The 15558-nt window shown below is 39.8% G+C and overlaps 1 protein-coding gene and 1 non-coding gene across 2 annotated transcripts in view; both read left to right on the plus strand.

Moving 5' to 3' along the window:
- MYO3B (myosin IIIB) overlaps positions 1-15558 on the plus strand; it is a 408816-nt gene that overhangs the window by 312350 nt on the left and 80908 nt on the right. Inside the window, exons 33-34 of the mRNA XM_065880146.1 lie at positions 12124-12184; positions 13114-13213. Of these exons, the coding sequence (XP_065736218.1) occupies positions 12124-12184; positions 13114-13213 (161 nt within the window). The remainder of the gene's footprint in view (positions 1-12123; positions 12185-13113; positions 13214-15558) is intronic.
- Positions 13521-13627, plus strand: LOC136126200 (U6 spliceosomal RNA). The gene has a single exon (XR_010656089.1). It is a non-coding gene; the product is annotated as a U6 spliceosomal RNA (small nuclear RNA).

Genomic DNA, 15558 nt, shown 5'->3' on the forward strand with positions numbered 1-15558 from the left:
TAACTTGGCCAACTCACGTCTTTCTCGAACTGTGTCAGCTGACATTGGCACAAATGAGCACTTTATTTATTCTTTCCTCCCTGGCTTTTAGGCAGGGTTGGATACTTTACACAGTGCAGGTTAGGGAAGTTTTTAGACTAATGACAGACTTGTAGGCAGTTTCCAAATGCCCCATTTGTAAAAATGCATAAAGTTCAGATGACTATAGATCCTGGAACAAATGTCCAGCTACCCTCAGTAACAGTGCAGCCTTGCTTCTAAGACCTTTTCCTTTCCTGAAGGTTTCCACACCTATTTGTAGGGTTGCCTGGTGGTTGAGAGCAGGGGCCCTGGACTCCACTAGACCTGCTACGACTGAGGGTAAGATCTTGATGAACTTACTTATTTTCTCAGAGCCTCTGTTTCCTCGTCTTTAAATGGAAGATAAAAGTGGCATAATGACTACCTCACCAGGTCATGAAAGTTAAATGAGAGAACACATACAAAGCACACAGCATTTCATCTGACACACAAAAAGCACTCATGAATAGTAGTAATAGGGAGAGTTACTATTGTTCTTTCGGAGGCGTTCACCTTTCTTTACGTAATCTCTAGTATTATACATTCCTTTCCAAAGTCCTCATTTTGAAGTCTGTTAATCCCAACCCTTTAAAATTAAGCAAGTGCCCAACTGAGGACAATTTCAGTATCAAAATAAATAATGATAATAAAAGAATATAATATATTGAATGCAGTAAGAATTCATGAATCCACATAGATGAAAGGAGGAAATGAAGGAAAGAAGAAAGGAAGGAAGGGAGAGAGAGAGGAAGGAAGGGAAGTGGGGGAGGAAGGAAGAAAAAAACAGAGTAAGCTTTTCCTTGCAGTAAGATGTGAAATAATAAATGTAAAAGGAAGGATGAAGGCATAAAATCACCATTTGGCAGCTACCGAAATAATCACTGTTTCAGGCAGGAATCTTCAATGGATGCTAAAACTGGTAGTGAAAGCTTAAGGAGTAACAAGCTATTTGCATAGTCTTAGAGTAAATTTCCATAAGATTCTTATTAATTGCAAAAGGTCAGTGGAAGAAATCTGACAGACACCACCTTAACCAAGTGATGAAAGTTAGCATCCCCAGTAATCAGACAAATTGACAGCATGTGCCTCCTGATAGGATGCACTGAGAAGAGCACAACATCACTTCTGTGGATTTCCTGCCAAATGTGCATAACCTGATTTAATTATGAGGAAACAGCAGATAAAGCAAACAAAGGGACGTCTTCCATACTGACTGACCTGTGGGCTTCAAAGTCAGACGCAAAGGGTGACTGAGGACCTGTTCCAGATGAAAGGAGATTAAAGGAACACGACAACTGAAGGCAATGTATGATCCAGAATTTTCTTTTTCTGTAGAAGACATCATTGAGACAATAGGCAAAATCTGAGTATAATCTATACATTGGATAATAGCATTATAGTAACATTAATTTCCTGACTTTGATCATTGCACTATTGTCATATAGGCGAATGCCCTTGCTTTTAAGAAACACACACTGAAGTATTTAGGGATGAAGGAGTATCAGGTGCAACTCTCAAATGGTTCAGAAAAGATTTTATGTATTTGTATGTGTGTATGGTTATCAGTATACATGTACCAAAAGAAAGACAGAGGGCTTCCCTGGTGGCGCAGTGGTTGAGAGTCCGCCTGCCGATACAGGGGACACGGGTTCGTGCCCTGGTCCGGGAAGATCCCATGTGCCGCGGAGCAGATGGGCCCGTGAGTCATGGCTGCTGAGCCTGTGCGTCCGGAGCCTGTGCTCCACAACAGGAGAGGCCACAACAGTGAGAGGCCCGCGTACCGCAAAACAAAAAAAAAAACACAAAAAAACAAGAAAGACAGAGAGAGACACAGAGAGAGGATAAAGCAAATGTATACATTGCTAATATTTGGAGAACCTGCTGAGGAAGATACAGAATTCCTTATACTATTCTTGCATCTTTTCTATAAAAATGAAATTAGGTCAAAATAAAATGTTAAAATGAAAAAAGTAAGAGTGCTACTTCCCTTCTTTGGACAGCGCAGTCCATCAGCCATTTTCTCTTTAGAAACTGATCCCTCCCCATCCACACCTCCATGTCTGTCCACATCAGCATGGCACTGCTTAGGGTCTGTCCTCGAGCTTCTCCCCTGTGACCTCGCTGACTGGTCAGCACCTGCTGCACACAATCTTGTTCAGGCTTTTTCACTTTATTTTTTCAAAACTTCCTAAAGTGTTCCTCCTCTACCCTCATGCCCCCACCCTCATCTGTCTTTGGGTCTCTTCACTTAGTGCCAGGCTCATCCTGCACTTCCTTTCAGGGCTTCTTGCTTCTCTTTCCCCGAAATGAACACTGCTTTCAGAATTAAAGGGGGAAAACTGGATTAAATATTATCTTTGGGGCCTGCACTGGCGACAAGAGCATCATCCAAGAAACGTGGATGTTAGACCCATCTCTTCCTCTCACTCACCTGGGCAAGTCCTATCACCCCTCTGGGCCTCAGTTTCCCCGCTTACAACATGAAAAATATATGTAGTAACCGGTCTCTGAAGTTTCCTTTGCCTCCACAAATCTACGCCTGGCCTAATCCACTCTTTAAAGTGCTAAAACTAACCCAACCCACAAGTTACCTTGTGACCCCGCCCAAAGGAGAGACAAAGGGTACAGAATGGAAGCCACTCCAGATACCTGTCATCGTCATTCTCTACCCTGTCGAGCCTGAAGTGTCCAAGTTCAGGGATTTGTCTTTCAGAAGTGCAATAAGTATAGCGCTTTGCTGAGTGTGCATTTTATTTCTAAATTCTGACCGTGTATACCTCTCCATTTAATCCTCTTAAAATCCTGTTCTTATATTTTCATTTTATTCTGCCAGAAAGGACAAATTAGTCTTTTTGCCCCAGTTTGGCAAGAGTCTTTTTTTTTGTTTTTTTTTAAAGAAGATGTTGGGGGTAGCAGTTTATTAATTAATTTATTTATTTTTGCTGTGTTGGGTCTTCGTTTCTGTGCGAGGGCTTTCTCTAGTTGTGACAAGCGGGGGCCACCCTTCATCACAGCGTGCAGGCCCCCCACTATCGCGGCCTCTCTTGTGGCGGAGCACAGGCTCTAGACGCGCAGGCTCAGTAGTTGTGGCCCCTGGGTCCAGCCACTCCACGGCATGTGGGATCTCCCCAGACCAGGGCTCGAACCCGTGTCCCCTGCACTAGCAGGCAGACTCTCAACCACTGCACCACCAGGGAAGCCCTGGCAAGAGTTTTTATTCATATTTTGCCAATGCAGAAGCTGAGGTGCTGATTTGCCCAAGTTAGAGTTGCCATTTTTGGCAAATGAAGATTCAGGATACCCACAGAAATTTGAACTTTATATAAACAACAAATTTCTTTTTAGCATAAGTATGTCCCATGAAGTACTTGAAAATTTTTATGCTAAAAAAACTATTCACCTTGTACCTGGAATTCACATTTAACTGAGTGTCCTGTATTTTATATGGCAACACTAGCCCAAGTGCTTGGAAACTAATATATCATGAATATATATATATATATATATATATATATATATATATATATATATATATATCATAAAGTGTGTTGCTAAACTTTTACCAAGTGTTTACATCAGTCCTCTGACCTCTATGTGGCATACATATAAAGTTTTTTACCTGTTAGGCGCTTTCAGTTGAAAACGTATTCAAAGACATCAATTCCCATTTATTTACTAAGGTCTTTACTCACATATCATCTACTGTACCCACTTCATCTAAAACGGCAGAGCCTGCCACCAGCACTTCCTATACCCCTTCCCTGCTTTAATTTTCTTCTTTGGCCCTTACTTCTATTGAACATGCTAACATATTTACTTATTTTTTCATTTATTATCTACCTTCCCTGCTAGAATGTAGGTTCTTATGAGCATAGGCATCTTAGATTTCCTGTTCACTGCTGTATCCTCCAAAACAGTAGGAGACAGATTAAAGGGGCTCAATAAATATTTGTGGAGTGAATGAGTGATGTCTGGGAGGCTGTCGAGGACCCTATATTGCACAATGTAATATCCGTTCTTATAATCATAGAGAATCTCAAGAAGGCTCGCCACCAAATTGGAGCCTTGAGTGTGGCACAGATGTGTATAATCTTAATATTAGTCCATAGACATAAGGTGAGTAAAAGGTCAGTAGGTCAGGGGCTAAGGATTACCTCCAGACCTATTCTGGATTTAACTTAATCTGCCTCCTGGTAGGTTTTCTAGAGTTAAATGTTTGTCACCCCAGGTGTCATTTATTAAGATCCTAAATATGATTGAGTGAATATCTGGAAGAGTCCAGTAACAAAATGGCACTGGAGGCTGAGAGCACACGCTCTGTGTCCACAGGATCTGGGTTTGTATCTGCGTATCTGGATACCTCCTGGGCAGGTTCCTCAAACGGCCCAAGCTTCAGCTGTGAAATGGAGACCCTGGTAGGATCTACATTTCTAGTGTGGATGCGAGGATTGAATGGTCAGCTCTTCTGGCTGTGCTGTGACCCTCAGCCCATGGCCATGCAGTCTTTTGGGTCACGTGCTCTTCCTTACTACTGCATCTTAATTGCATCCCCAGCCCTGAGGCCGGGTTTTCTCTTGCCTCCCTCGGTTGCTGGCAAAGAACTGAAGTAAGCTTTGTGGGTTACTTTAAGTTTAGGTTACTTGAAGGGCTCTCCATTGAGTGTCCTTTTTTTCCAATAAGGCAAGCATTGTCAGCAGAATGAAGAAAAGCCTTTGGCTCTTACCTTAGACTTTACACAGTGACAGCTGCCTGCAATAAAATAGCAAAGGAGAAAAAAAAAAAAGAAATGAGAATACAAGAAGTGGCAGATTAAGGCTGTATGGGCTCACGGTTGGGGAAAAACAATGAGGCAAACAAATATGATCAAATTTAAAGGGCTCAGTGGGATTTGGGAAATTAGCATAAGTACATAAACTAATAGTGCTAACTTACAGCAATGGCATTATGAAACATTTATCAGCCTTTTTGAGCCCTTTTGATGAATTTCTTCTTGAGCCATGTTCTAAAACTTAGAATAATTGTGTCCAAGAGCAAAGAAATATCCATAACTTTCAGTATAACTTGCATTCAACTCATTCAGTAATGACACTGACTTGGGGTGAGATACAGAAACAGATACATGTTGTTTCTGCACTCAAAACAGAAAAGTTACCAAGTAGCCAAACCCAGTGAGAAAAAAATAATACAAAAGCTGTTGTCATTCCTCTTTGTTTCCCTTTTTTCCTACTGCGATGGTGATCTTATTTTGCATGATTATTGCGTTCATTTCTCCTATACTCTTTGTATTTCCTTCATGCCATATATTAAAGCCCAGGAATAATGTTTTCCCTCTTTAGAAATAAAGAAATGCCAATTAAAATAATCATGAGTTACCACTTTTTTTTTTTTTTGTCTAAAGAGGTAAGCAAAGATTAAAAAGACTGATAATACCCAGTGTTAGTGATATGGCAAATGGGTCCTTTCATAGTTTTATGGTCATGAGTGTTCAATTTTGTTGCTTTTTAAGGGAGAATTTGATGATACAATTCAAAAGCTTTAAAAGAGAAAATTTGTTCACCCTTTAACCTAATAGTCTTAGATTTAGATTTATCCTAGTCAAATTTGGCTGGGTACTCATAACTATATGTGCATATCTTTAATGACCCATTATTTATAATATCATAAAACTGGAAACAACTTAAAAATCCAAAAAAAGAGATTACTTAAATCATTTATGATAATCAACCAATGTAATATTGTACAACCATAAATATGACGTATGTGCACACTTACATATGTTGTATTCCACACAAATGTATGGGAAGATGCTCATAATACAGAAGTTAAAACAAATATATCATGAGCCATTATTTTTTAAATGTATATTATATACGTAGAAAAGCATCTGAAAATATATACAGAAAGATATTATATCTGGGTGTAGAGATTCTCCCAGAACTTTATTTTCTTCTCCTTGAATCTTTGTATTTTATACAGTACAACAGTGAATGTATATTATTTTTTAATCAGAAAAAAACTTTAATTAGAGGAAAAAAAAGGGAAACATTTTACCACCAGTTCTTTTAGTCATTTCCTTTGGGGAGAAAGTCAGATATTGCTACACTTTCATTGATTAGTGATTGGTGAATATTCAGACCTCTTGGGAGTTTAGAGCATTTTCATCAAATAAAAAATAGAGAAGAAAAGATAACACCGATGAGCACAGGAATAAGAAGAACTGTGATATCTCAAAAGCCAAGTGAATTATGGTACTTGCTCTTTGCTTTCCCTCCCTTGATCAAAATTTGATGAAGCTTGCCTTTGGTAGATGATTTGCATTTTTAATTGATCAAGATGTGGTACCAGACGAGTCAGTTACAGAACCAAGTTTTCAGTATGGTTATGCTCAGTAGACTGTGGGAACACACCAAGGAGCCTCCAACTCTGCCCCGAGTGGAAGAGGTGACCAGGATGGGGATGGGACAGGAAAGGCTCTTCAGAGCAGCCGACCCCCTGAGCTAAAGGGTACGGATGCAGTGGCCAGGTGGGCAAGAGAGGAGATGACATTGCAGGTAAAAGCACAGAAGTATGAATACAACCCTGGGGAGATTTAGTGTGTGCCTGGCAAATACTTAGGTTGTGGTAGTGAATAGAAAACAACAAAGCATTCTAGAAATCCTAACTTTTCAGTTTTTGTAATAAAAGATGCATTAACTTATACATTTTGGGTGCCTTCGAACTTAACACAATAATCTGTGTTCTTAAAACATTATCTTCCAATCTCCTGTGCCTTCAAAGCTATTTAAATAAATATAAGCAGTAAGAAGAATATGCAATGACACCTAGCTGATATAAATCAGGAAAGAGTTGATACATAGTGACAGTGTGGGTAGATTCAGATCTGGGTGTTGTTCCATGGTTATACCCTCAACCCTTAAAATATTCAGATTCCATATAAGAGCTAAGTAAGTATGCTTGAGTTGCCAATTCAACCTATGGCCAGTTCATATAGAAACCTTGTTAGCACTCAGGTTAGCACAGGATCTTTTACACAGGTCAGTGTCCTTTTCTCTGATGTCATCCCTTAAATGTCTTAATTTACCTTCAGAACTTGAACTTATTGAAACCATTTCTAAAGGTGTTTATGTTTTCTATTATCTTTCACGGTAATAACTTCCAGAAGGGAGTTGTATGACTTATTTGTCTGAAACCCGCCTCCCTCAAGATTCATGGGCCTCCTACTGTGTTAAAATATCTTGGTCTGAGCATACCTCTTGCAGGGCGGATTGGCTGCTGATTCTTGCGGAAAAGAAATGACTTCTTTGTATTAAAAGCTCCATGTACAGAAGATTTTTTTCAGAGCTGTTGAAGAGGCAGGAGCAAATTTGCTTGGTTATGCTGATTAGCCTTTCTCCCAGGGCTACCAAGTAAGACATGAGTTTACAATGAGAACTACTCCCAAATCTGGACACAGCGGGAAGCTAAGAAAAATCAATCCACAGTGAATAAGCTGCAACCTATCCTGTTTTGAAATTAGATTATGCTTGCAAGTGAATGACTAATGGCTTTCATTTGTGGATGACTAATGGATTTCTCAGTTTGTCTAGAAGCCATTCTAACTTATGATTGATAAAAGATAACACACAATCTTGCAAATTGTATCAAAGTTAATAAAAACTGTGCAAAGAAATTTAAATGAAGTTTAGAAAATGGAGAGTCAAAGGGTAGCGTGTCTCTATTCCTGTCCAAGAAAAAAGTTACTGATTCTAACCCTAAACTTGAAAAAGGCCAGTTACAAGACCAGCCTGGTTGGTCAGATCCTGGAAGAGCACCCTGCTTCCTTTGTTTCCATTCTTATGTGTAATTTGGTCTCCAGGGTGTATCAGCCAACTAGTGAGGGGGAAAGTATAGTCCAGATTATCGTATTCACTAAAATCACACACTGGCATTCTACTTTTCAAATATGACTCTTCTGAGTTTAGTTAGTACAGCTCAGCTCTCGAAAACATCATTACCCCTCAGCAAACTGGCAGACTGACTTTCGGAGGCTGCAAAGCTGAGACCCAGTTTTGGAACAAGGTGACTTCACCTAGTGCTGCCAGCCCAGCATGACTAAGCCAGCTGGCCCCATGGATCTTCGCTGCACAAGAGAGATGCTCGGGCGTTCTTGGCAGCCGTGTGCTCAGGAGCCAGCCTTGCCCCTGCTTCTCATCCGGTCGCACTGGGATTGGGGGTTAAGAAAAGGGAATTAAATGTGACTTTCGTCTGGGGGGCTTTTCAGGCAGAGGCCCAGCAGAAGGGTTTTCAGTGGTGACGGAGAATTTTCGTCTCCCCAAGAACCCACAATTCAATGACTGCAGTAAAGCAGCAGAGTGGCCAAGCCCTGGCGGCAATCTGCTTAAGACTTTAGTCATGACTTCTGCGAGGCTACAGGAGCCCTAGAAATATGCAGTGAATCATTTCTAGAGAGACAACTACCTCCTATTCACCACCCTTTGATAACCAAATGTATTGCTTCTGTCATTTAGCATCAGATTCCTTACAGAGGCTGAAAACAGTGTTATTTCAAAAAAGTTCTCCTGCAGGTTCAAAATAATAATATCATGCTTTAAAATGAATAATTCCTTAATATCACCTAATACCAATCAAAATTTCCCAGTTGTTCTAAGAATTGTCCTTTACACCTGTTTGTCCAAGCCAAGATCTAATCGAGGACATTACATCAACTTGTTATTTCCCTAAATCTCTATTAATATACAATACTCCCTTTTTTCATGGCACTGACTTGTTAAGAGAATGAGCCAATTATTCCATAAAATAACTCACCTTCTACATTTGTCTGCTTGATTCTTTGCAGTCCTAGCTTTTCCCCTCTATACCTTGTGTTTGGGGTAAACTATAAGTTAGATCTAAAGCTTTGATTAGATTAAAGTTAAATGTTTTGACTAAAAGAAAAAATATAAATATCCTGGGTGGTGTCAAATATTTCATATTGACTCACATCACAATATTGTCTGGGCATTAGTGGTGCTAAGATTTGCACTGGATTGAGATGGTAACCTGATTTCTCCCATATGCAGTTCCCTTGCTCCCCTTGTGACCTAAAGAAGGAATCGGTACGGTGGTCCTTCGGCACCATATGAATGTCCTATTCACTGTCAATCGTTTGTCTAAGGTTTTATCAGTAACTGATAATTCGTATCTGAATCAATAATTTCCCTTGGAGTCTCCTTTTCTATGTAGGCAGGTTCTATGTTGCACTATTTACTAGTTATGACATGAAACAAGTCATTAGCTTCTTGAGTCTTAATTTCCTCACCTGTAAAACAGGTATAAAAATAGAACCAGTCCACATGGTTGTTGGACGTATTAGATGAGATAACCATGTATCCATGCTTTGCCCATGGCCTGGTGGCATGTGTGCAGGCAATAAGCATTGGATATTTTTTCATTGTGCTTTTCCTTATTTTGGTGGTAACAGCTTGCAAAAGCATTATCCATTTGTTGCCAGGCTCAAGTCCCTGAGGCAAATGACAACATATCTGATAAATTTGCTGCAAAGGAGTTGAGGCAGTTAGACTTTTGAAGAAAATTGCCTTAACCCTTTTTTGAAAGGCAAGTTGGAACTTGTTTCAAATAAGGGCTGCTCAGATTAGTGTTTTCTAAGGCATGTTATAAGAACCAGGGCCTCTGACATGCTCTAGGGGAGGGTTCCATTGTTAGGATAACGTCTGGGGGATGCTGCCTGTTCTCTCCCACTCTTAAGGTTTCACTGTGCATACTATTAAGTTAAAGGTTCTGGAAATCATCTTAGGAAAGAAACCTGCCTAACTTTGTTTAGTCAAGTATTTTCTCATTTATTTGCCTTTGGACACTACCCATCCTGCCTCCGCCCTTTAAAACCATGTAACACATGTAAAAATTATATTGAGATGCCTTAGATTCTCCCAAAGGCTTGAATAAGAAGGTAGTCAAACTCATGAGCCGACTGCCAGTGTATTGTTGGAGGGTATCTGCACTGACCTTTGGACCTGAAAAGCCATGCAAGCAAGAGGAGATCTTAAGAGGTTTCATTTTCTTGTAGGTACAGGAAAGGCAGAAATTGGAGACCCCATGGTAATTCAACAGCTAAACTCTCTTCCTTAGATTTTCTCCAAAGCCTACCAGGACTCCTAGAAGAACTGAATCCACCTGTTCTATAGGTGTCCCACTGCCACTGAGACCTGCCTAAGCTGGCAGGAATGAGTTCTTTGGGCCAATTCACAGAGACCCAAGGGCATTGGAGAGGGGGGTGTCATTGTTCAGAGGAAGAGCAGAGGATTTGGAGTCAAACTAACAGGGGTCGGTGTCTTAGCTCTGCCAGGTATGTGCCATGATCCCTGGGCAGATCCCTTGCCCTCTCTGAAATACAGTTTATTCAGCTATATAATAGGGACAGTTAAAGCACTTAGCTCAAATGGTTGTGAAATTCTTATTAGATATATAAAAGCATTTTTTAAAATATGAAGGGCTATGTAAATGCTACTTAATTTAATTTTAATGTAAAGGGTATTCTTCATGGCACATATTTTGGGGGTCCACTAGCCCTTTCATTCATTCAAGTTGTCAAATATTTATTGAGCACTTACAGTGTACCAGGCACAGGGTTAGGTGCTAATATAGAGTACAGAATAAAGCAGACCTAGTCCCCGCCTTCTTGGAACTTACATTTCATAGTGGGAGACATATGATAAACAATTATACACACACAAATAAATATATATTTATATTCATCATAGTCTCCTCTCCCCAGGTACTGATGTGATATTTTTTAAATGGGTATATTGTTTATAATCTATATAGATGCATTTTGAAGGTAATACCAATGAACCATTCACAGAAATTCAAAAAATGAAATTGTCAGTTTAAAAAAGAATAAGATTTTAAATGTGGAACTAGAAGAGCCCTTAGGAATAACTTATTTCAATCCCTTCATTTTATAGATGAGGAAAACTAGAACCCAGAATACTACAGAAATTTACCCAATTGTGTGTGTGTGTGTGTGAGTGTGTGCGTGGGCGCGCGCATGCATGTGTGTGTATAAGAGAGACAGAGACAGAGAGACCAGAGAGGAAGATCAGGGATCTTGAGGCAGGAGTTAGAATCCAGACTTCCCTTCCCCTAGTCATTCCTGGGTTCCATATGAGAGGAGTTGTAAAAGTCTGTTTATATAACAGTGAGTTATAATCATCACACTTTTTTTTTGTTGTTGCGGTACGCGGGCCTCTCACTGTTGTGGCCTCTCCCGTTGCGGAGCACAGCCTCCGGATGCACAGCCTCAGCAGCCATGGCTCATGGGCCCAGCCACTCCGCGGCATGTGGGAACTTCCCAGATCGGGGCACGAACCCGCGTCCCCTGCATCGGCACGCGGACTCTCAACCACTGCACCCCCATCACACTTTTATATAGTGTGTTCCAATTTCTGGAAATTGGGGCACAGCACAGTTGATTTTTCCAAACTTTGCTCCATGAAACATTACTAGATGTTAATAGGTTATCACTTTTTAAATTTCTCGGTCACAGTAGTTTAGGAAACTGAATTCTCCCCCCATACACCCTACTTTAGAAACCCATAAATTCATATTGTGATTGTGAAAGATCATTCTGCAGTAAGGAAACCTCTTAAACTATGTACAGTTCAGCATTTCCCAAACTTATTTGACTACAGGATCTATTTTGAATTATTTAACAACGTGATTAATGTGCTGGGTGGGAAGTAGAGCCTTTGCATCAACTTGGTTGGCTACTTGGTGAAGTCTGTGAACGCCAATAGTAAACTCAATTGGATCACACAACTTTAAAAGGGGCAGTTTCTTGGGTCTTAGCATCTCAGGCTGACTGTGGGTGTATGAGCAGCACCTGGTAGGATGCATTTCCTTAAGTTGACCATATCCTTCTAACCAAGGACTGGAATGGAAAACAATGGAATCTTAATTAAAGAGTATTTTCTGATCCATTTTTGGAGGAAAGCAACCCTCTTTAAGTTTTTTTTTTTAATTATCATTTTCAGGCCTTCTAAAAATTATTATTATTTTTATTTTTAGGCATTCACAAGCCCAGAGTTCTTCAAAAGGGTGTGATGTCTTCGCGGGACGTTCAAATAAGGTAGAAGGACATCTTGATTCTGAAGTAATTGTGTACCCTTATTACAGACTCATCCAAGTCCATGGTCGTGGTGCCTGTCTATGGCGGTTTGGTCAGGCCATCCAAACATGAACTGTTAGTGACAGTTCGAAGGCTTTGAGACAAAAGCCCAGCTTGCTAAAGAATTTTGGTTCAGCAGAGAGACAGGGAGGTACAGTGAAGAGAGAATCAAAAGCCTGGGAATTTGCTGCTGAGAATAAATGCTAGCTGCTCCCTGAGGTGATTTGTCTGTGCACTCCACTCTCTACAGATGTTAGAGCCTCTTTTTGAGTAAGGACCTGAGGTTCTTTGGTAGCACTTTGATATCCTGCTCGAATTCAATATGTGAAATGGAGGCGTCTCTCTGTGACTTGGAGCCCACAGCAGGCTTTGAAGTCTGATCCAATTTTTACTGCCTACTATTTGATGTTGAAAGGATGAAATGAAGAAAATGTACAGTTTTTGCCAGTAACTCTGCTGAGCATATGTAAGATTAAAAAACAAAATCCTTTGGATGATATACTTAGAAATGTTAAGTAGATTAATACCTTCCTATAGGTTTTCTTTTTTCTTTCTTAGGGGTAAAAATTAGTATAGGAGAAAATCAGCACATAGCTGTTTTCTATATGGACTATAATTAATTTAAGAGGGGGCTAGGTTGGCTTGTTCAGAGGAAGAAATAAATGGATGAAGCAAAAGGTGTTGAGACTTTGCAGGTAATTGCGCCAAGGAGAGGACCTCTACTCAATTCTGCTGCAAGACACGTGCAACTAACCACATGACCCCAATATACTTAGATTTTTCCCTAGTACCATTGAGGTTAAGGGTCCCTTAGTTAAATGGAAGCCAAGTTCTAAGGCTGCCTCATCAGAGGATAAAAATAATGTTTCTTTTACTGGGTCTTTCTGAAGCACTCAGTTTCTGGGACTGAGTCTGTGTCTTCTCAGACATGCCATGCTGCTCCAGATCGCCCAGGACTGAGACCCTCGAGGGGAGCCCCTGCAAAATCTGGTAAGAAGAACATTTTGAATTGCAAGCTGTTTCTACCATTTGCATGCTTTTGTACTTTTTAATGAGTTGTTTAGGCAGGACTGTGTAGAAGGCAGATAGTAATATAACCTAATGTTAGCAGAAAGTTCAGGTTTGGGAAGCCGTAAAGACTGGAAACAAAACTTGCATTAAAAGTAGCAGTTTATCACCCACCTGTGCCACTGAAGTTTACTTTTTTGAAGGAAGAAAATGAATATCAAAGGCCATACTTTTCCCTTTACTTGTAAGGACCTCAAATTAGGAAACTGCTTTAAAACTTTATTTTCTAGTGCTCGCTTAGGCAGCACATATACTAAAATTGGAACAGTACAGAGAAGATTAGCGTGGCCCCTGCGCAAGGATGACACGCAAATTTGTGAGGCATTCCATATGTTTAAAAAAACTTTATTTTCTTAAAGGAAAGATAAATAATTGACCAGCTTTCAGTGGAGCAGACAGTTCAGGGTCAAAATCTAGGGCTTGGTAAAGACTATGGATCTAGAGAGAAGTTCTGCCCTTTTGGCAACACAGCTGTTCTTTCAGCAAGAATGTAGACATCTTGCCACGCTCTTATGGAAAATAGAATTTTTGGCCCCTTTTCTAAATTATTCGCTACAGAATATGGTAAAAAGTCAGTTTGGGGCCATATGTATGGCTATAATCAATACTTCTGGAAGATAAAATAGAAGCATGATCATAAGAAATATTTATGAACCAGGAAATTCTAAGCACAAGGTGGATTCATTCCAAAGGAGAAAATCTTTTCAACTTAAAATACTAATATTACACTTACTGTTGACCTCATTTATTTTTCTGAAATATGCAGTAGTTTCTTAGTTTTCTCAAATTTTCTTCTTAGTCTGTTTTTCAGTGGCAAAGTAGTACAATATGAAGTGGGAAATGCGTAATAAATGTGTTAGGACCTTCAGTTCATACAAAGCAAACTCTTCAAGAGAGATGAGAGAGGATTAGTGTATTACAGCAGAACCTTTGAAATGAATATGCCAAAAATGATAAAACTGTCCAGTGGACTAATTTCCCCACAGCCAGATAGTGTTTAGGAATAAGGCCACATGAGGTACGGGTAGGAGTAGTGCAAAAAAGAAAATCGAGGAAAAAGATCGTGGGTGGAACAGAATCCATTATGCATGAATTTGGATGGCATTTTTCTCTATCCAAACAGACAATTTCTACCTTTTAATTGGGATATTTAGACCATTTACATCTAATGAGATTGTTGATATATTTTGGTTTATAGCTATCGTCTTGCTATTTGTTTTCCATGTGTCCCATCCGGTCTTTGTTCTCTTTTAGCATTCTACTTTAAGATACAAGTAAAAAGAAAATTTTAAAGCATGGTTGAGTAGCCAAAGGCACAGATTCTGGAGTCAGACCTGCCTGGATTCAAATCTCTGCTTTCTTGTGTACTGTTAATAAAGCTATGTAACAACTCCTTACCTCAGTAACTACACATGTAAAATAGGGAAATGATAGTTCATAGCCAAAGGGTTGTACTGAGGATTAAATAAGCTAGTAGGAGTAAAGGGCACAGCATGGTGTCTGGTTCATAGTAAGGGTACATTATTGTGTCAGATGCTGCAGTGGTATTTACTGCTATTGATATTATATAAATGCAAATTAAGTATAAAAAATGGGTAGAGAAATAAAGTTCTTACTGTAAGGCATTAAGTTTTGGTGGTATAGTTTAGGAGGAGTAAAAATATATTGCATTTTTAATTAACTACTAAAGAGACTTGTTGGATTATAATCATCTTTCCTTCTCTTTAGAAAAGTATCCCCAGAAGTCAAACTTTTTAATAAGTTTCACATCTGATCTGCTGTAAATGGTTCATATGCACTTTCCTGTCACAGTTGCTCCTTCCTTCCAATCTAGACGGTTTTCTGTTGGGTCTGCCACCACTACCGTGACTTCTCCTTAAACTCTTGTAAACAGTATCCTAAGTGGTCTTCCTGCTTCCATTCTTTTCCTCCTTCAACTTCCCTCATGCATAGATACCTGAGGAGCTTTTCTAAAGCATACCCTGATCATAACATTCTCTTCCACTATAATCATCGGTGGCTCCCCATTGTTCCAGCGTCATCTCTAAACTTCTTGGCATGACATACAAGGCTGTCTCTGTTCTGGTCCTAATCTTCCTTTCTAGCTCTATTGTCTGCTGATCTCTCTCCCTTATTCTGTGCTTCAGAATATCCAAACTACTCTCTATCCTCCACGCATGCCCAGTGTGTTCTTTCTCTCCTTTGTGATTTTGTTCATGCTGCTCCCTGTGCCCCACCTGTCCTCCTTTACTGTTCATCCTGAGTCC

The sequence above is a fragment of the Phocoena phocoena genome, chromosome 7 (genome assembly GCF_963924675.1).
Source record: "Phocoena phocoena chromosome 7, mPhoPho1.1, whole genome shotgun sequence".
In the NCBI taxonomy this organism is placed as follows: domain Eukaryota; kingdom Metazoa; phylum Chordata; class Mammalia; order Artiodactyla; family Phocoenidae; genus Phocoena; species Phocoena phocoena.